Below are 21,738 nucleotides of genomic sequence, written 5' to 3'. Positions count from 1 at the left end.
ATAAGGTTATTCAACCATCCTGGATTACTTGAATGCAACTACTAACTGTTGTTTCTTGTCCAGAGGTTTGGTGTATCTAATTTTACGACACTATTTTAATACAGTGTTAGGAGTGCTTATTTCCTAAAACATTTTGCTTCAATGAAATCTATATAAACATTACAAGAATTTAAACATTTTTTTTATTCATTGGAGGCCCATTGAACATGTATGAGCTATACAATTGGGAGTAATTCCCTTACATTTTCCGTAAAAGCGATAAACTTTCATCTAAATAAATATGATTATATGGAAACTCGAACACTTGAAACTTTCCACAATTCTCACGAAGTGAGAATACCGATTAGAACTTACTTGACTGGCAGCATCCCCAATGATATTCTTTAAAATAAAGAGCATCTTTTGTAAAATAAATAGCATCTTAAAAATAAAGAGTGATATTTAAAATTTTACTCCAATGGACTCTTTAATATCAGTTTTTTATTGTATATAATTTTAATAATAAAATAAAAGTATTAAATAATAATAATATTAAATTAATTGCCTCTCTAATATTAATTTTTATTTTATTTTGTTTTCATAAAAAAATATTAATAAAATATTAAATATTAATAAAATAATTTTTTTTATTTAATTTTTTATTCAGTTTTTTTACTAAAAGTAAAAATATAATATTTAAAAGTAAAAATAACCACCTTATTTTTTAAAATTTAAAATTTTACTATTTGAAAAATGAAGTAGAGAGTGAAAATGGTTCTCTACATGTGGAGAGCCATTTTCACTCTCTACTCTAAATATAAAGAATAGAGAGTCCATTGGACTCCTAATTTATTGTCAAACTCTTTAATTTAAAAAGTTTGACAATTTTAGAGAGTCCATTGGAAATGCTCTAACTAACTATAATATTTGCTTGATTATATATGTTGTTAATATTGTGCTAACTTATGCCGATTATCTAGGATGGATATTTAATATCCGTTGATTGCAATGGAATTGATGTGTTAGCAAAGGTTTCAAATAAATGGGTGCATTTCAGGTCCATTTAAGGAAGCATATGATGTTAATGCCGAACTACAGTTTTTTTAGCACTTTTTTAGCACAACCAGCAGATAAAAGTCGACGAGGTGCTCCTGCGACAAAGTGAAGGATGAAGGAGGTAGCTGCGCCGAGAAGCAGAGATTGATGGCGGCGGCAGGAGGTCGACGACGGCGGTTGTGTTTTAGGATTAATTAGAACTAATTATAATTTTAATTAATTAAAGTTAATTAGAGTTTAGTTATTGTTAATTAGAGTTAATGAACAATCCCACTCTCTTTTTTTGTCAGAGGGGTGAAAATAATCCGGTTCTGCCATTAATCTGTTCACTCGAGAGTTATTTTTTTGACTTTTTGTACCAGGTTGAGGGGTGAAATGATCCTTTGTTATTTTTTTATTCCATACTCTTAGACAATGGTGATTGAATTCCACTTTCCACTCTGTTGATTAAAGGACCAGATAACAAGAAAAATAAATGTATATAAACTAGTAAAATCAAAATTGATTATTAGAAACTAATTTAACAAAATAAGGCAAAACATGGACAGGTTAGGATGAATTTTACCTTAAGTTTTTTCCTGTTTTTATTGTCAGATACACATCTATTCAAATTCGAATTTGAATTCGAAATCCTGAAATAGTCAAAATATATCTTATTTTCCCACTGAACTTTTATATCAATTTCTTTTATAAATAATTTAGTAGCTATAATAATTAGTTGGTTCAAAACCGAATCTGTAATCTTCTTCAACCAGTTTAAGTCCAATGAAGAAGATTGACAGAAATGGACATATCATACACATTGAACTGCCAAAATGGAAAGATATTTGGTCGAAGTAGTTATAACATAACTTGAGTCCATACACAGAGATCGTTACTGCTATCATAAATTTGTTAAGTGCTCATGTAGAAATAACACGAGTTCAAACTGAAAGGATACAAGTATTATCGCTGCAGAGAAAAACCTTCTTCACGACATTGCGTTCTAATATCTTGCATAAGCCGTTGGAGAAGGCTGGGATTGCTTGTGACAATAGCATCTACATGCTCCGACAACATTCTTTGCATTGAATCTACATCATCGACAGTCCAAGCATATACCTTTTTGTTCCTCCTGTTAATAGGCAAATATCAAGATATGCCTTTACAAACCAATTAATTGAGTTTTGATTGCAAACGCAATTCGTACCCGTGTAAAATTCTCACTACTTTTTCATCAATCAATGGATGGTAAACACCAACAGCCTCAGCTTTCTTCATTCTCAATAAGTTCATTCTATTGCCTGTTTTAGGATCCACCATAACTATATAGCCAGCCTGTACAAAGACATAAGAATCCTCAGTATACACATCACCAAAACTGATGCAAACTATCATTTCTAGTATAATAGTTTAGTCAAAGACAAATAACTAAAAAAGTTATTTTAGTTTAGTACAAGATCAGACACACGCATAATTTCCGGATTTGTTTAGTTCTAAGCTGCCAACCAAAAGTTAATATTAGCCCTCTACATTGGTCGGAAAAGGTTTAACATAGGGCAAGCTCAACACAAAATGAGAGCTAAGCTATTCCCAAACATTTATTATCTATACAAGCTCCATGCCTCTTCTTGAACTCAACCAAGGACCCCAGACAGCAGAAGAGGTCAAATCTCAATGTCGGTTACCGTTCCTCCCTCCGGAGAAACAACCAAGAATGGACACCAAGTTTGATTAATACCTTACAATTTTTAATGTTCTTCCCAGATAATAAAAATTTACTATACTGTAACAGAAACTAATGAAATGAAACCCATAAAAAGATTCTGAAAAAAAAAGATCTCTTAAACATAGAAATAAACTAAATTGGTTTACCATAACATCTGTTGATTGTTTGACGACATCCCTGACTAAACCGTCACCTTTAGCCCAAACAAGGCAATTCTTACACTGTGCCTTGTGTACCTGAAAACTTAAGCAATCATATAGTAAGGGTTATTATACCACAAGAGAAATATGAGCTAAAAAAGAGTTGAGTTCTATTCAGAAATTAAAGTGTTAAGTAAACATAAAAGGAAATTCATAGTTCCAAGCTACTGAACAGCATTACATTGAAGGAAATTACTAACTTGGGTATTCTAGTCAGCTCTGAAAATTCAAGCACTTTCAAAACGTTTTCAACAGCATACAAGTGTACACCACACCAACACACTAATGTTGCAAGTTTCACATTTACATGATTGTAATCCTTTTCATGGACATAACTGTACTCTTTCCAGCTTAATAGATGCCAAAATGAATTCTCAGAGTTCTCAGAAGATGATAAAAACAGAACACAAAGAAAAGAGCATTTTCAGTGTCAGGGATTTGTATTTCAAGGACACTGAGAACACCATTTGAGTTTGCAGCCTATATTGATGAAAACCATCATCCATAGCCCTAGACATCTCAGTTTCTTTGGCGATTCAGTTCTATCAGAAACAATCATAAATTTATCATATTCATTCCTATGCATCAACCAACAAAGAGAATCGCCAAATCCATAACCAAAGTGATATCTTATCTATATAAATTTTAACTTTAAATTTCAAGAAATTACATGTTTCTGTTTTATCACTTAACTCCCTTCTATTATCTTTGTTTCTCAAGTCTCGTTGAAATTCCCAAGCATATAACCTATGGTTTTTGAATGAGTTTTCGAATTTTAAAATTCACACTAAAAAGCCCACCAATTTACCACCATAATTTGCTGTTTGTCATCTATATAGTGTAATGTAATAAATGAGTTAAGGAAAAAGAAATAGAAAAGATAAAATCATAAAGGAGGTCTGGTAAAACGAAAAACAGGAAAACAAAACTCACAATCGAAAGAATATCATTTGCGAGTCCCTTTTCATATGATGGAGGCCCAACTTTTGCATCTAGAATAATCTGCCGCACTGAATTTGAAATCACCTGAAAGAATATAGGAATCATTAGCCAGTTAAAAACTCAGCTGCCTTTAATATGTGAAAACAACAAAAAATGCAATTATCATGCACCAACCATTAAATTTTACTTTATATGATATCAGAAAATTGTCAGAATAAATGTATCAGAAACATTACTGAAACATCTATGTCAAGACTATAATGCTAAGGGTGAGAGTCTGCTGAATTACCTGCAAAGCATCTTCGACGCTGGGAACTTTTAGATCACGAAACTCCTCTCCAGAGATATGAGGCACACGTAGTTCTTTAATCTAGAGTCAGAAACTAACATATAGTCTCAATCAACATCGCTTATATAGTCAAATTCAAATGAAAGAAAGAAACAAAGGATAGTTTTTCCCACTCAAGCTTGGACAATTCCAGACATGTACCATAGTAAATGAGCTCAAAATAATATGCTATTTCATAATAAGATAATTGAAACTAGAAAATACATTAAAAAGATAAGATTAGATAAACCTCTAAACCGCTTAAAAAAAATGTATACATAATTAACTACCACAATTCAATCCAACAAAGGCCCACAAAGCATCAACGATTCTTATTCCTACATTATTAATAAGTGAAGCATACATTCATTAGAGCAAATGTGAAGAGAACAGAAGGAAAGTCGAAGAAACCTAATACCAGAATCACAAGATATCAACATATCATATGTCCATGCCATAAAACACATCAAGATATTACTAAATGGTTGTTTAGTTATCATTCATGACCAATAGAGGAACTCTTACAGTTGACAGCATAGCCAAGTCAGTAACTCTCACCTCTTTCATGTTCAAGTAACCAACTTTCGAGGAATTATGACCAGGTATACGCTGCAAATCCCTGCCTGTGTCATGCATAAGTCAAGCCTCCAAGCGGTGCAAAAGTAAATTCAAATAAACTGTTACAATGATTTATTTTTTTCGCTTCCAGGAATTCAATTGCAAATATTTGAAAAAGCAAGAGCGAAATTGTTGCTCTTTGAACCGAGGTCTGGATCAGGACATAAAATTAAACCTCATGCTTTAAATACAAAACTATTAATTGGCTTGGAGAAATATTGGAAATTTGGAAAGGTAAACCACAGGTTCATATTGAGTTTTATAGATCAACTGACTGTAAATATGAAGGAATAAAGCTATTAAGCAATTTTAAAAGAAGAAGAAACCCGACTGCATAAAAAGCTTGAAGAGAAACAGCTCCCAATGGTAAAAAATAAGACAAAATTCACTCTAATAGCGAAAATCACCGTCAATTTTTTTCTACATGGCTGTCTTTTTTACATAAATTCAACAAAAAAAGAACAAAGTTATTTCATATATTCTCTAGAGGAAAATGAATTCAGAATTACTAGAAATGTAGATTGATTAACAGTAGCAAACTGAAAAGAAATATTTAATTTGTTTTTTACTGCTGAAACATTAATACTAAAACTTAGCCATTTTCTTTGATCCACATTAAGCTTAACTGTACATAATAATTAAAGAACATAAAAAAAAATGAAAAAACTAAGTAACTGAAAAATTTGAAAATAAATAAACACAAAAACAATAGACAAACCTGTCATGGAGAGCAAATAAAGCTCCATCTGAAGAACGAGAAACATCAATTTCAATGCAATCAGCTCGAGAACGAATAGCCAGATCATATGCAGCCATCTGTTCATCAAAATTCTCATAATAAATTACAAAAAAAAATAATCCTAAAAACAAAGAGAAAGTGAGAAATTGCCTATACTGACTGAATTAGGGAAAGCATTAGCGGAATCACCGCCATGAGCACAAACAAGAGGAGGATTGTTAAGCCAACCACACTTCCTTAATTGCGTCTGTTCATATATAAACAAAAAACATTTGGTAAAAAAATGAATTAATTCATCATTTCACAAATTAAGAGAGAAATGTAATTAGAGTACTTGATGGAAGTTGCGAAGTCTGAAGTGGAAGAAAATAGGAGGCAGAAGAGCAATGAAGGCGAGTCCTATTATGATCAATCGAAATGTTCTGCGAGAAGCGGTTAGTTTTATAGGGAATCGATTAGTGTTGTGCCTCTGAATCAGCGACGGCAGCCGTCTTCCTCCTCCTCCGCCTCCTACTAATCTTCCGGTGATCGTCATTTGGAATTTCGACCTTGAAGAAACGATTTACTCAGTTTGATGGATCCATTTCTTTTCCTCTCTTTTTTTTCTTTTGTTATTTTCTGATTTTCACCTAAATGAACAAATGTACTTGAGTGAACAAATTAAAAGATTAAATACTTAATTGATATTTTTGACATGACTAGGAACTTATTTGGACATTTGTGAAAGGTTCAGACACCACTTGTGTATTTAACCATTAAAAACTTCCCTCCAAATTCATTTCCCTCATAATCAAAATTCTCTTCCTCTTGGAAAAAAATCGCTCTGAAACTTGCTTTAACTAGGGTATTTGATTCATAGTTCTCTCTCCAGTTGTGCAAAATTAGGGTTTCTGAGAATAGTAAGACGAAGACGATGGAGAACTACTTACAGTACATGAAAACTCTTCGCTCTCAAATGAACGGTATGTCTCTTTTAAAACTTTACCTTTTTAGATTAATTACGTGAAAATCTAGCTAAATAAGCATTTGAATTTTTATTTACCTTCGTATATGTTGAAATAATTTATTTATTTTTCTTTTTGTGTAGATGCGGAAGATCAGGCAGCTCAGGTATCAGTGGAGGAACACACGCTGATTGCTACAATTCAAACTATGGAGACTGACCTCAATTCTGGTCTGTTTTTAATTTTTTAAATGTTTTTGGAGTTTATTATTCTTTTATTTTTTTCAATAATGATATATACGTATTAATTTCAAATCTACTTATGACTTGTTATATTCGGTTTCTGACAATTTGTAGCTTGTGTCAGTTTACATAGTTAGGGATTTGAAATGGAAAGTGTTTGTTGTTTAAATTACTCATATTAGGTTTTTAATATGTCTGGTTTTTTATTTTGATTATAAAAGATAGTGTGGATTTCTTCATATTTTAAATATAGAAATGACGACTATTTTCAGGATGCAATTTTACATAAATAAAATTTTTATTTATTATTTATTTGTTCATAGTAATGATACAATGGTTCTTACTGGGAGAATCTTTGTATTAATGTGAATCAATGGGTTAGTATTTGTGGATCCATTTTGATTAATTTTAAAACGAAGAACTGTTACGGTTGTTTGTTGCAATTTCTGACAATCATTGTGAATGAAACCTGACTGCAGTCACTCAGTTTGGTAGATATAACACTCTATTTTAGGTTTTATTTTGATCACAACACTATTTAGGAATTTCTTATACTTTACTGAGTGGAAATGGCTGATGTCATGTCACTTGAATTGAGATTGAGCCGAATAATTTTTTGTTTGAAATTTATATGATGACTATTTTTTTTTTATGTCGAATAGGTAAATTGGTATTTATCACAGACATGTTTAATAGCCATGGGAGGGAAAAGCAAGTTAATTATTTTGTGTCAGTGATCACAGTATGAGTGAAATTTAATGCTTGTGAGGTTGAATCTCAATGCCTGCAAAACTTCTTTGACTCTTAATCTTTGCTGTAGAATATCTGTGCTTGTGAGGGGCATCGTATAATATAATTTGTGTTCAAAGCACAAGTTGATATATGATTTTAAACATCTTAGACAATGATTGATGGAGGAAATTTGCAAACAGCTGACTGGTGTCAAGTCTTATTAGACATGTCATGACTTTAAAAGGTCCAATTTTATAACTGCTCATTAGTGTTGTAATTTAGCCTTGTCATGGATGTGCATGAAATCAAGTTCTTGGATTTGAATTCTCTTGTGATTTCTGTTTCTTGTTATTATCTGATTCTGAACCATTTTAACTTTTCAGCAAAATCTGAAATAAAGAAACAGAAAGAAGATACTGAGAAGATGTTACAGGAAAGAGGGAAGGTATGCTCACAAATACTGGAAAAACAGAGAAAAATTGCTTCTTTGGAGTCCGATTCATCCTCTCTTTCCCAGGTATTCCAAGTATAATTGTCTTGACTCTAAAACATTGAAGTATCATTGTTAAAAAAAATGTCGAAGAAAATTTTATGCACAAGTTAAATGCACCAACTAGGAGGTATAGATTGACAGTATATATCTTCCAATTTGTCATAGATAAGGTCCATATGAGAGGTTATGTTAGACTTCTGTTTGGACAATGAGGGAACATGTTGAGCTTTAAAAAAAACCTCAATGCATTTAATATTTACACTCTTCCTTCTCATTTTAGAACTGAAAAATTGTTAAAATACAGACACTAGAGCTTATTCAACAAGAAAGGGTCAGTTTATCTGCCAAAATCAGACAGAAGAGGTATTAAAAGCGTAAACTGTCAAACTGCTATAGTAAACTGTCTGTATGTGTGAATCTATTAACTAAATTGTGATGTGTTGACCACCACAGTGCATTCTATGACAATGTTGCAGATGAGCTTAATTATAAGCTTCAGCAACAACAGGTATGATTGCTTAAGTTCTTTATATTAATTTTAATTCCATGTTTTATCTTGAGCTGCAAGTTACATCCTTTTTTCTCTTGCTTTGAGCAGGACTGGGTTAATTCTCACAAAACTAGTGGAGAATTGAGAGAGCATGGGGTTAGTGTTCCCTTCTAACTCCTATATTCTTATCATTTTCTTTGAAGATATACATATTGAAAAGAATGCAAAGAGGTAGCACAATGCATCTATTCTAGAACATTAGCATCCAGTTTCTCATATCTTAGAAGTTAAAGAATCATGTCCGACGATGTAAACAAAAACAAGAATACAGTAAATCTAACCTGTCAGAACAGCAATTCACCTAGTGCTAATAGTGCCTCAAGACCCTTAAAAATCTTACTTATTCTTCCCTATGCGAACGAACTTGAAGATACAGTCGTCTAGTCTAGTTGAAGAAATTTGTTTTCAGATCTTAACTTTAGCTAACAAATTACAGGCAGTATGGCAGCATCACCCAATAAATTTTAAGGAAAAGTTATTAACTGATGGTTTATTTATGATGGTCTACAGTTACAAAATTTAAAACTTATGCTGTCTATTTTACTCATATTATCCTTTTTGTTCTCCTTTCTTTGTGCTGGTTTTAATTGAGTTCTTTAGGTCCAATCCTTCTTAGCAAAATGGACTTCATGAAGTTGAACAAAAATGATAAGAAACAAATGTTCAGTACTGGATATTAGAAAAGAACAGGAGTGTTGTCTCCTATTGGTCTATTAATTTAACTTTATTGGCTTTCTCATTCTGTAAAAAGTATAATTCCTTTCATCCCTAAATTTGGAATTATGGAAATAACTGTATGGCTAAACTATCACTTTCCAAAGCTAAATTTAGAGAAAAAGCCTTAACTAATAATGACTATTTATTATTCGCCCTGTGAATTCATACCTGCTTCTATGCTGTCTTTTGCCATGTATTCCGTAAAAGCTGCTCCTACTACACAATTCCTTGACTGCTTGAATGAAAAAACAAATGAAATTGTACTGTTGTGTCATCCTAGACTCCTAGTGTAAAATAATTTTATTTTCTCAAAATAATTGCTGCTAACTTGAAGTTTTATACAGGTCAATGATAGTTTTAATGCGCAAGCAGCAGAAACTGGAGGTATGGCTCTTTGCAGAAAAGGAAACAGAGACAGTTAAAGTTGCACTCTAGTTCTTACGTGTTACAAAATGCAGGATTGAATCAGACTTGGGTTCACTAATCATTCACTATGTTACTGCCAAACTCTGCCAAATATAGTTCTGGATAAGAAGCATAATTTTTATGGCCATATTTTTTCTCAAAACTTCTTTCGTTGTTTGATTTGGTGGGAAAGAGAAGTATTCTCTTTTATAAGCAGTACAATAACTTATTAGAAGTAGCAAAGTATGTTCTAATTTCTATAGGTGTCTTCTCTGCAGAACTTAAATTTGGGAGAATAGTGTAAGTTGCCTCCTGTGAGTTGCTTCCCCTTAGTATGTGTCAGCCTTGTGAAAGTTTCTAGTTTTGTTACTCTCAAACTTCAATTTTGCTTTTTTCCTTTTTATAGATTAATTTACAAATTTATATCCTTGTTAAAGTGGGAAATCCCACATTGGTTGTGTGTGTGAGTGGACATGTGTTTATATATTGGTTGGGCACCTCCACTTAACACCAATTGGTTTTAAGATGGAATCTAACATGGTATCAAAGCCTTGTCCATTCACACAATTTGAGTTTGGCCCGGCCCACGTGAGATTTACGTGAGGGGGGACTTTGTTGCTCGGCCCGTACACGCTACGCGTGAGGGGGAGTGTTAAAGTGGGAAATCCCACATTGGTTGTGTGTGTGAGTGGACATGTGTTTATATATTGGTTGGGCACCTCCACTTAACACCAATTGGTTTTAAGATGGAATCTAACAATCCTAAAAGCCAAAGGCTGAGTATCAAGAATTTAGCTTTAATGACTTTTATTATGTTAAAAAATGTTAAGTGCAAATTAAGATTTTCTAATTTCTGTTTTATTTTTTTATGCTGTTATGAAGTATTAGAAAGCTCAAAGCTTAAGCAAAAGAAGTATATATTTTTTTTTTTGAATCAGCATCTCAAATAAATAATGGCTTTGTTGTGTGAGCATATTCTAGTATTATGTGTTGATATTCCACCTAAGAAACTTTAAGACTCGTGCTCAACCATGAGATGCTATAATTGGCACAAAATTCCTCTAGTTTAACTTAGAGTTTTCCTAAAATTGACCCAAGAACGGAAGTTTTAATTTTCCTGGATTATTAGGTCTTTTAAACTTAAAAGAGTTATGGAAGGTCGATTCTAGGGGGTTTCTACTTATTGCATAATTTATTGGGAAGAACTTCGTTTGACGCGTCACAAGAAGCCCTTGTTAAGATGGAGAGTTTAAGTTCTTACAGAATTATGTAACAAATATTGTTTTTACCCTCAATCATACTCCTTGAATGTGGTACGCAAACTCTAATATCTGATCTTGCTGTATCACAAACCATAGGAATTTGATGTTAAGAATTTTCTTTCATTGTCAATAAGTATATTAGAGGATAAAATAAAAGGAAAAGTGCAAGAAGCCAAATGTCCCGTTCTATGAACTCCCCTTCTTAGTCAACTGTCAACACTAAAGTAACATGTCTTTCTATTATCAAGATTTATTTCTCGCTAAATCTCATGTATTGTTAAGTTTAGTAACTATTGCCTAATTTTTTTAGTTAAAGTTGACTGTTTGTGATTTCTATCTCATATTATCTTTCTTGCAGGAAGGCCTCCCATTGATAACCACCTCACAAAAAACAATCTGGTAAACGAAATTCACGCATGAAATAAAATAATTAGAACAGTCTTTTAAGATATCCTTGGAATAACAGGGGAATGGTGCAAGGGAGAAGCTAATGGCTGAGTTGGACCGTGCTAAAGCTAAGCTTGATGATGTTGCACAAATGAGAGCTGAAATCGCTACAGAAAATAGCAAGGTGACTTTACTAGGATCTCTACTGCATTAATATGACATTCATGTGTCAACGTGACATGTCTCTACTGAGTGGTATTTTCAATTTTTGGTCCTTCCCCTAGTCTGGTAATTTTTTTGTTAATATGAGTGAACTTTACTTCCAGTGTTTGTGTACCATGAGGATTAGATTTGGTGTTTTTCCCTTGAATCTGTCAGTTTTTAGCTTGTTCAAGTCAATTCAGTTCTGATAGTTCTGGTGCCTATATCCCAAAACCAAAACAAGTCCCCAGTGAAATAAATGAGATTTTTTCTTCAGGATTTTAGCTGTCTCAGTATCTTATTTGTTCTTCTCATTGTTTATATTTTTGACCAAAGTCACTTTGATTTCATGCCTGGCGGGGGAAAAGAAATATGATTCGAAACCCTTTTCCGTGGTATGTTATATCTGGCTGAGTGCTTCAGGATGACACCAACATTTTTCTGTTCAAGTCAGTGTGTGCAAGTGCTTATAAGACAGATACTACCACAAGGAAAACAAAAATATATTCTGCATATTTCTCTTTCCTTTATATCTTTTGTAGAACTGATGTATTGTGCTATCCAGGTGAAGCAATCTATTGAGCAAGTAAGGGGCAGTGCTAAAGAATTTAAGGTTAGTTTTTAGTTTTTACTGAGCCTGTGTTTGTGCATGCAGTTATTGGATCTGATTATAAATATTAGGTCTTATAATCAACCACCAAGGGTTGCTGTTCTTAATAATGTCCCACCTTTAAGTGCCGCCTCTACCAATTGATGTACTGTCTCTACTATTGAGAAAAGTAGAGTTGGTAAATAATTCATTAATTTGTTTATTGTTTGTACAAAAGTAGCACTAGAAAGTAGAGACAGTAAAACCCATCAATAGAGTTATAAGATAATTAGAACAAAAGAAATTGTCACTTCTTTTGAACTGAATCTGATGAAGAGTGACTATTGCCTCTATGCTTTCTCATATTCTCATGTATAACTCTCATCTATTTTGTAAACCTTTCGGTGACTGTAGCCCGAGCTTCTTGCTATGGATATTACAGCCCTCGAACAGGAATATAAAGCCCTTTTATCTGATAAGAGTGGAGAACTTGAGTATTTGGAATCTCTTCATAACCAGATTTTCAAACTCAAGGTAAATGTTTCTATCAGTTTTGCTGTTCTGTTTTGCAGTTTATAGACGATTCATACTATTTAAGTTTTTTTTTTTTTTTTGTGAAAATGCGCTAAATTCAAGCTGAACAGTGGCCTCTGCAGATAATCTATTTATCAGAGTTTTTGATTGCTCATGCATAGAATTTCATCATCTAAACATCTGGAACAACTGAAACAAGGAATTTTCTGCGTGTTGTTAAATTTTACTACTGATTGTCTTCAAATCTTTGAAGACTGCAGCTTATTTTTTTCTGCTTAAGAATATTGTTCCAGAGTCCAATCCTGGAGACCTCTTTTTTTGCAGGGTACATCTCATATGATTAAATGCACATGTGGGGCTGAATATCAGGTGGCAATGGATCGTTGTGCATGATATATCAGCATGGATGTGAACCTTGGGACTGAGTTAATAGGCTGCGGATAACAGTTTTGATCTTGAATCTTTGCACATAATTTGACAAGATAATAATGGTATGTTTTTTTAAATCCAATTGGCAGCTATTCTATAAGAGCAGTACTATAGCTGGTGACAATGATGAGTTGGAAACCTGCTAATATCTCTATGATAACAACTGCATGTACTTGGAAAGAGAATACCTATATGTGATAATACCTGATACTTCTGTTGGCTATACTGTATCTTCCCTCTGAAATCATAGTCGTACCTGATGCTTTTTTCTAATCTGCCATTCATTCATAAAAGTTGCCATAAACATTGTTCCTCTCATTGTCCATCAGTTGTTCATCTATTTGCGCACACGTGTTCCTCATCCTACACGCAATTCATTACCACAAGAAATAAAGGCATGATTATTATAATTTTATTTTCCTTATGGTTAATATTAAGAATGGGACTAGGAACCATTTCAGGATATCAACCATAATATCTAGAAGTTTATCTGTATCATATACTTTTAAGTTAGGTGGTAACTAATACCATGGTTGAAATTAGGTGGAGATATACATTGGAAGAAGAAATATCGTATACATCCGTATATTGCATTAACTGTAACAGAGTATGCACTTATAACTGTTAAAGAAAAAGAAGAGAAGTACATCCACAATCAAGATTACTTGATCCCTATAGTCTCTAAAGCTACACAAATATCTTGAATTTCATAGCTTTCTTCCACAAAGCCCAAGTTAGGGTTTTCTTGGGGGACTATATCTTCTGTTTTAAAACTGTCTTTGCTGCGCAGTAGCTTCTCACTTCCATGTTCCACGGAGCCTCGTATAATGAGGGTCTTATGGAGGCCTGCCAGTAGTTCTTCATAATCTGTATCCCCTCTTTCTCCCACAAAAACAACTATCTTGGATAGATCAATCCCCCACCTGACTGAAAGATACCTGCAGAACATATTAGCAACTAAGTTAAAGTTTCACTTAAGAAACATTGCTCGGAAATTCTTTTATCTGTCCGTAGACTCTGTTCCAGACCTTAGAGCTTGTTTTCTTGATGCAAATAACGGGATCACGTTTAACCTTGATGCTGCCCGTGTATAGACAAGGTTGCACCGAAAGCCTCTCATCCGTAGCCTTTGACGGAGGTCGTCCACCTTCCTAGTCTGATATTTATTTATTTGAATATTCATTAGCAACTATTAATAAAATTATCTTTTTCTATTTATTACATCTTATGAGCACGTACCTTGGTTCCTGGTTTGATAATGTAAGAATAGCACCTCGAACCACATGCCTGAGTATATTCAAAGACATCATGTGCAGGTCCATCTTCTACCTTGGCTAGCCTAGTCACCGTCGACTTAACATTCTCACCAGGCCACCTGTACTCCACGTGGGCTTCGTAGTCCACATCAGCTACCATATCCCTCCATGGATGGTACAATTCACTTCCACTATTACATATTATTGCATCAAAATCTTCTATATTTACGGGGCAACATCTTAGAGCTTCCATTATTTCTTGTAAACTTGAGCCAGTCAACAATACAAAGCCTATCCTGCCCAACCCCAGGCATAAACCTGCAGCTTTCATTACATTCTTGATAACGTTTTGAAAGATCTCCGTGCTTTTTCCATCAGAATCATAACAATCGACAGCTATCACAAATAGCATCTGCCTTCTGCCAGGGCTGTAAGTAACACTAGAATTTCCATTGGAAGAAGCTGCTTGGGTGATGGCTTCGATTAGTTTCTTTTGTCTAGCTGCTGCATCTAGCTCTCCATTAAGCTTGAGATCTCCTTCTATGGAGAATCTCAAAGACAGATCTTCTACGTCCTTGAGAGAGTCGCTCATTGGCTCTTCAGGAGTTGGTGCAATCTCAAGACGTGAAGTTGGGTGGCGGTTCCTGCAGTGTTCAATGTGGGAGAGATAGTTACGGCAATGTTCTGTCCAAGAAAAGCGGTGGATGTTTTTCAAGCCATTTTTTCGGCAATCTGTCCACAAGTTTTTGTCGGCGACAAGCTTTAGAAGTGCATCTTCGATAGCTTTTTGATCATGAGGGTCAACTAGAAGGCCGTTATTAAGAGCCTGGTAGAAACAAATCCTCTTGTGAGTTTGCTAGAAGCATGATATACAAGCAGTAGCATTCTGAAATTTAAAACTACTTAAAATTATGTGCAATATTGACTAATTGTACTAGGCGTGAGTGGGTCATTTTGGCCTCGTTTTGTTTATATAAGAGTTACGAGTTTTACGATGGGGAATCTTGGGAAAATTCTTGGATTTGATACTATTTATACTTAAGGAACTCTTGATGAAAGCGGAAGAAAAAAACAGATATAGAATCAAAGTTTTAGGAGGGAAAACTAGGAATATGATGTTTGTTACCTTTATAATGTCCACTGGTCCACCATTTTTGGTAGCAACAATAGGTAAACCATAAGCAGCTGCCTACAAAATCGAAGATTGGACACTTATTAATCATGAATTAAGTGTAGTTAGAACTTGTGTACAGCTTTGACATGAATCAAGATTAAATGGTTGGATTATAGGCCATTGAAGCTACAAATGAGGTCTGAAAATTACCTCTATAAGTGTGAGACCAAATGGTTCCACCAAAGCTGGATTGATGAAAACTCCCTTCAAGGGACAAGACCGCCACAGAAGTGTTAGTATTAAAAATTTAAATGTTGCAGGAGAACTCAAAATTTATGGTGTAGCCAACTGTAGGTTATTAAGATAGGGTGACAGTTTATATGCTATTTGGATTTGAACAGCACAATCCATCTTCACTACACTATAGGTGATGGGGTTGATAGTTGTAGGTTTTGGTATAGGAATACGGGACATTATTGTCATACCTTAGTTTTTGCAGCAAGACGATAAATGTCAGGAACGTCAGATTGCTTGTGATGCTTGGGATAAGCAACTTGACCATACAAATCGTATCGGTCAATGAGTTTGAGCACAGTTGTAAGAACAACTGAGCTACTGTTAGACATATCTTCAATGTCATCTCGATTACCAAGAATTAGAGTCTGCAAGAAAAATAAAGAATTTAAGCAAATTCTCTCATATGATTGACATGTCTGATATCAATCTGAGATGAAAATGAAAATTTACCAGGTTGGCTAGCTCTCTTAGGCGATTGCATTCCCCGAAAGCCTTTAGCAATGTTGTGACGTTTTTCTTTGGATCAGGACGGGACAGTGCAAGTATAGTAGGCTTATGAGGATTTGTGAAAAACCTCATTATCTGCATTTACACAATGCAATTATATAATAAATGACTAATGAAGTTGATTTTCGATCTCTCTTTTTGTTTATTAAATCCATCATCTGGATTTCTTGTAAATCAATCACAAGTTGTTTTCTTAATAACACTATTTTTTAGTCATTTTTGAAAGCTATAAGGATTTGAAATTTTTTGTTGGAATTCATATCTTGGTAAAAAAAATTCTGAATTTGAGGGAGAGAACAATTACCTCGGACCATATTGGAGGCAGATTCCTTTTCTTTGGGGTTCTATCAGAGCCAATTAATGACTTTAGATCATCTTCCAATGAATCTTGCGCTGTCACATAACTGAAATCCATGCCTGGAGGTATAACCTGATGTTATAGCATTTAGAATATGATTAGATGAGAACGTGAATCACGGCTGGTATTAATGACATTTAGTCTTGAAATTATATGTCAGAGGGTAAGATAAAGGGTTAAATTGTTCATACCAACATCCTTGGCATGTTTCGTCCCAGGCAACTTACTCCTCGGCGTCTTCTAACCCTAAGTTTCCTCTCCAACTTGAGATCAAATCCGTCGTACAAGCCCCATTGCTCTTCAATCTCTTGCTTTGTACTAGTCGCCACCATTTGAGCCGTATCCAACCCCAACTCTTCAGCCTCAATCCTTCTCATTATCTTATAAGTTGCATTTATGTCTTCCTTAGAAAGCCTTCCTTGCTTAAGCAATTGCTCGAATTTGTTTCTTCCTAGTGAGTGTCCTGTTAGTACCATCGGCACATTTAAGGCCCCCGACAAGCGTGATGCTACTTCACCAGCATCAGCATAGTGGCCATGAATCACATATGGCCAAGTTGGCTTCCCCCCGTTGACTTCTTCACCTAGAGCTCGAGCCATGTTGACAATATGGCTTAAGGCCCCATCAACAAATTCTGGCAAGTAAGGCCAGAGTGATTCTTTTGGTATGTATCTGCGGTGTAGATGTCTCTGTTAAACTAAAATCTTGCCAAATTTAAACCGAAAAAATTAGAAACTTCAAATACCTGTCACGGGGACCACAGGGGAGACGAACTATGTAGGCTCCACAACTGCCACTTGCATCAGGCGGGCATGTCAGCATCTCAATAGGCTCACCGTAGCTGCAGTCTACCTCAGGTGAGGTGATCTGTCTTGTCAATAGATCTACACGATAGACCCCTTTCGTGTTTGCCAGAGCTCGAGCAAGTTCAACAACATATTTTACCTGACCCCCAGTATCAGAATCTCTTCCGAGTTCCATATTTTCTCCACGCACCAACCCATGTAGACTACAGGCAAAAATATAACTCATAAGGTCCATGTGTAATAATCTGAAGCTGTCTTTTTTCTCGAACAGCGTTACGTCAGGATTAATGTTCGTTAGATTTTTATTTGAATTAGATTTAGCTGTCTGATATTGCTAAGCGCATGTTTGTTTTTAATCTCTTTTTTTTTTTTTTGCAACTGATAAACTATGACCGGTATAGATGAAGATGTAGATGACCTGATGAGCACAATGTATAGGCGCCTCGGCTTTTCTTCATCAGTCCAAATCTGCATATCTGAGCTAATTCTGATAAGTTCCTTGACAGGTTCTGATACATAAGCATCGCCCTTTTCCTTCTCGCCTTCCGATAGCTCCGAAAGGTCCTCTGCAGCATCAAAACGCCCTTGCTCTCTCTCCAGCCGTCTTTTTGCAAGCCTTTGTGCATCATCCCACGCTATCTGCAAACAGGTATTTTCTTTGTTTCCATAAAAAAGATGTCTCTTTTCTACAAACTTAAGATGAGCATTATTGTTTAGATTGTATGAACCTAGTAAATATGTAATGTTTTTTTTCATAAGATTCCTTTTATAAATAAGTAGACAGGATATTTATCATCTATGAAAATGAGAATTATAACGAAATAATCCATTTTGTATCGTATCCCTACACTTTTGTATGTCCTTCTGCACTTTTAATTTTGTTAAAATCATTTCCTTTCGGTAGCTTGTGTATTGCGGTGCACCTTTAGTAAGAATGCAAATTATTTTGCTGCAATTCAATTAAGTTTTTTATTTTATTTATTGAGATTGGGCTTTATACTTTTATTTTTGTAGAAACGGGATTCCTGCACTTCTATTTTATCAACATTAAATTTCTAAAAAATTTAAACTTTATTGTAGTTATATATTTTTTTTAAAGTACATAATACTTTGATTTATATTCTTTAATAATTATTTCAGAATAACTAATTTATATTGAATATATAAGGAAAAAAATCGAATTTAAACCATTTAGATCTTGATGTTATTATTATTTAAACTATGTCAAGTTACATTAAACATAATTTTAAATTAATTAAAATTAATAAAATTTGGTATTAATTGGATGAATAAGATAAATTCATAAAGTCAATAAGAAATACAATAGCTATTAAATAACTATATTAGAAGTAATTTAATTATATTAAAAGATTATGTTTTTTTTTGATGTGGCTAGAAAATAAATTATTCTTTAAATTTGAATATATCATATAATAATGTATGTGAATTATTTGTTGATTATAGTATATGAATATATGTTATAAAAAAAATAACCAGAAAATAAAGTAGAAGATGTGTTTAATTTTTTTATTAATATGATATGATTTAATTGAATAAAAATAAATCACAAGGCTCTAATTGATTATAAATAAAAAATATAAAAAGCAAGTTAGATATTTTTTCCACTGTGCACTTAAGACATCAAGACGTTCGGCTACATAAGGGTCTCATTTTACTAGAAACAAAAGTTCGGGGACTCATTCCTATCAATAAAAATGCTGGGATTGAACGTCCAAAATAAAAAGTATAAGGATCTGAAATAGGTTTGGCCAATTTTAACAATTGATTACTGTGGAGTCTTTTGAATTCCAATGTTGTCAAATGGGTAGGATGCATTCAATCCGTATAACTATAAAGTAGATGTATGAAAAGAGTTCCAATAAAAATTTATTTTGCCCTCTAAATTCATTATAAAAGATCAATTTAAGTCACCTCATGATTTTTGAAGAATAAAAAAGGCCTAATACCTTAAAAAAATAACCCGACCTTATAACCCCTTTCGATCCTACCCTGACGATGAAAACTCGTCAATTTTACCCTATTTCGTATTTTATCGTTATTGCACCTTAATTTTTTAATGAACAAAGGGTCAAAGCGCCCCCTGAACTTGAAACACGGGGTCGTCTAACCCAATTTATACTTTTTTGAGCAACTAACCCCAAAAATTTTCATTTTTGGGTCAAATAACCCCATAATTTATATTTTTATTTCAAAAAATAGATTTAGAATATTTATATCGCAGCAATTAGGGAAGTATCTAATTACTTTTTTGCATCCCTCACCTCTGATTTGTATTTTACGCGTTTTAAAATACAATTGTGGGGTTATTTGACCCAAAAATGAAGAGTTTTGGGGTTAGTTGGTCAAAAAAGTATAAATTGGATTAGATGACCCCGTGTCACAAGTTTAGGGAGCGCGTTGACCCTTTGTTCGTTTTTTAATTATCGTAGAACTAAGAGATGGAAATGTAAATTACACTAAACTCTTTATACAAAAGTTTCCCTCGTAAAAAAAACAAACTTCTTCTTTTCAAAAAAAAAAACAAAATGCAAAAGAACATAATGAAAAGGAATGAAAGAAAAGTTGAAATTGAAAACAAAAAAGAAAGTCATAGAATTCATGTGTACCTTTTTCTTCTTACGGGCAAGATGCCAAATTCGCCAGCACATATTCTCAAGCCTGTTACTCCGTTCACGAGTATTCCTTGTTGCTATCACCTGCCCATACATTTTTTAACATTCTTCATTTTCACCCTTATACTTTTCTTCTATCCTTATTTTTACCATTTAACATCCACCACCCAAATCAATAAAGTTCAAAACACACACGAAACTACTAGTACTACTGACTTTATTTATATATGCTCTTTGTATTTACTTTTGATAGGGTTATAAAATATAAAATGTTGGTTCCCACCAGTAATTACAGCTGAATACTTTAGAGTTTAGAACATTTATTTAATACTTTTAGGCTTTATCATACTCAAATGATAACTTTGTGAACAAATAATTGTTACTTGCTTTACAAAATATTTTTATAACTTGGTTCTTTTAATAACTTGAAAGTTATAGACCTCCAATCTTAAGGACAAAAAAAATAGAAAAATTGACATGTTTGATTTAGCTGTTGTTATTGTCGTTGAAATTGTTAAGTGAAATTCAACGAGTTTTAAATTTGAACTGTTTGATAATTTTCAATTTCGTTTAATCTCTAAACTAAACGTCGTCCAAAAATGCTGACCTCTCTTAACAATGGTTTTATAGGGAAAAGGTATATAAAATTTTAGGAAAATTGGAGAATTCTTTTTTTTTTTCAATACTTGAATGGTCGGATCAATGCATTTTTTATGGACCTGGTCTGGGTAAGAATCTCTCATTGTTGCATATAAAGGGTCCACAATAAAAACCAATCCTGATACAAAAGCTGCAAGTCTGTAACAGATTTTGGAATGGAGGTTTGCAAATTTTTGTTTCTTTTCAGATTCTATCTAATGTTTCATTTGCATACAAAAAAAAGAATCACTTCAAGTACAACCTTTATATTCTTTGGCATAATGGCCAAAAGATAGAGATTGTTTAGATTAAAAAGTTGTGATTAATTTCCAAAAAGAAATATATTGTTATATATATATAGGGAGAGGCTAACCTTGACCCAAGTTCTGTGAAGATCAGATTCATCAAAACTATTAATAACTTCTTCAACAAAGTACTTTGTAGGACTGAATGGATTGTTTTCTTTTTCTTTGCTCTCTTCAAACTTTGCAACCTTCAACTTCCCATCATTTGTTTTCCTTAAACTACTTCCCACATCTAAAATTGCCTCCAAATATCCATTTATCCAATCATTTCCTGCCATTTCTTTTCCTTTCAATTACAACAAAACTATAGTAATCTTCAATGGCAAGACTCTACAATTTGGAACATAAACTTTTTTTTTGTTATTATTATTGTAAGAGAGGATGAGGAAGAGGAAGAGGAAAATGAAAGCTTGTATGGTTTTGAAGAGCTTGAAATTGCACTTCTAAAACCAAGTTGGAAGTGAACAAGGCAAGCTACTTAAAAGGCCATAATTTTTCCTTTTTTTTCTTAAAAAAAAAAACTTTTCTTTATTCTTTATTTTATTCTTGTAATAATTTTATGCATTAATGAGGATAATATGTGATAAAATTGCCAAATAGATGAATATTTTGGGTTTGGGTGGTTTTGGTTTCTCCCTTTCCTATTCTTTTTAAGAGTATAATAATATTACCTAAAACATCCTTATTCTTTCACTATTCTCCACTTAGAGTACTAGAAGAATTGATTCTTGCTACCTTAATTTGACTTTGAGCTTCCACTTTCATTAA

General features: G+C 33.4%; 3 protein-coding genes across 4 annotated transcripts; 1 reads left to right on the top strand and 2 right to left on the bottom strand.

Moving 5' to 3' along the window:
• Positions 1-1,843: 1,843 nt before the first annotated feature.
• Positions 1,844-6,187, bottom strand: LOC126666162 (glycerophosphodiester phosphodiesterase GDPD4). Of its 2 annotated transcripts, none has more exons than XM_050359153.2 (9): positions 5,905-6,187; positions 5,731-5,817; positions 5,550-5,647; positions 4,772-4,832; positions 4,175-4,255; positions 3,877-3,969; positions 2,890-2,979; positions 2,225-2,352; positions 1,844-2,149 (listed from the first exon to the last, which is right to left on the bottom strand). In XM_050359153.2, the coding sequence occupies exons 1-9, from the start codon at positions 6,103-6,105 to the stop codon at positions 1,981-1,983; spliced, it is 1,008 nt and encodes a 335-aa protein (XP_050215110.1). In that variant the 5' UTR covers positions 6,106-6,187; the 3' UTR covers positions 1,844-1,980. The 2 variants fall into 2 exon arrangements, with proteins under 2 accessions (XP_050215110.1, XP_050215111.1); XM_050359154.2 differs by having other exon boundaries at positions 4,772-4,836; positions 5,905-6,034.
• Positions 6,188-6,266: 79 nt separating this feature from the next.
• LOC126666163 (uncharacterized) lies at positions 6,267-18,234 on the top strand. Its single transcript, XM_050359156.2, has 13 exons — positions 6,267-6,532; positions 6,658-6,744; positions 7,872-8,005; positions 8,286-8,344; positions 8,435-8,489; positions 8,580-8,627; positions 9,593-9,632; positions 11,274-11,314; positions 11,382-11,486; positions 12,069-12,116; positions 12,507-12,626; positions 12,951-13,117; positions 17,900-18,234. Exons 1-12 carry the CDS (start codon positions 6,484-6,486, stop codon positions 13,017-13,019), a joined length of 855 nt encoding a protein of 284 aa, XP_050215113.1. The 5' UTR covers positions 6,267-6,483; the 3' UTR covers positions 13,020-13,117; positions 17,900-18,234.
• On the bottom strand, positions 13,612-21,424 carry LOC126666161 (sucrose-phosphate synthase 4). The gene is made up of 13 exons (XM_050359152.2): positions 21,039-21,424; positions 20,021-20,110; positions 17,812-18,032; positions 17,333-17,596; positions 16,779-17,259; positions 16,534-16,659; positions 16,173-16,304; positions 15,911-16,087; positions 15,636-15,689; positions 15,438-15,500; positions 14,295-15,137; positions 14,084-14,211; positions 13,612-13,993 (listed from the first exon to the last, which is right to left on the bottom strand). The coding sequence occupies exons 1-13, from the start codon at positions 21,246-21,248 to the stop codon at positions 13,717-13,719; spliced, it is 3,066 nt and encodes a 1,021-aa protein (XP_050215109.1). The 5' UTR covers positions 21,249-21,424; the 3' UTR covers positions 13,612-13,716.
• Positions 21,425-21,738: the final 314 nt, after the last annotated feature.

The sequence above is a fragment of the Mercurialis annua genome, linkage group LG1-X, assembly GCF_937616625.2.
Source record: "Mercurialis annua linkage group LG1-X, ddMerAnnu1.2, whole genome shotgun sequence".
Classification (NCBI taxonomy): Eukaryota; Viridiplantae; Streptophyta; class Magnoliopsida; order Malpighiales; family Euphorbiaceae; genus Mercurialis; species Mercurialis annua.
This window is presented reverse-complemented; position numbering and strand designations above follow the sequence as displayed.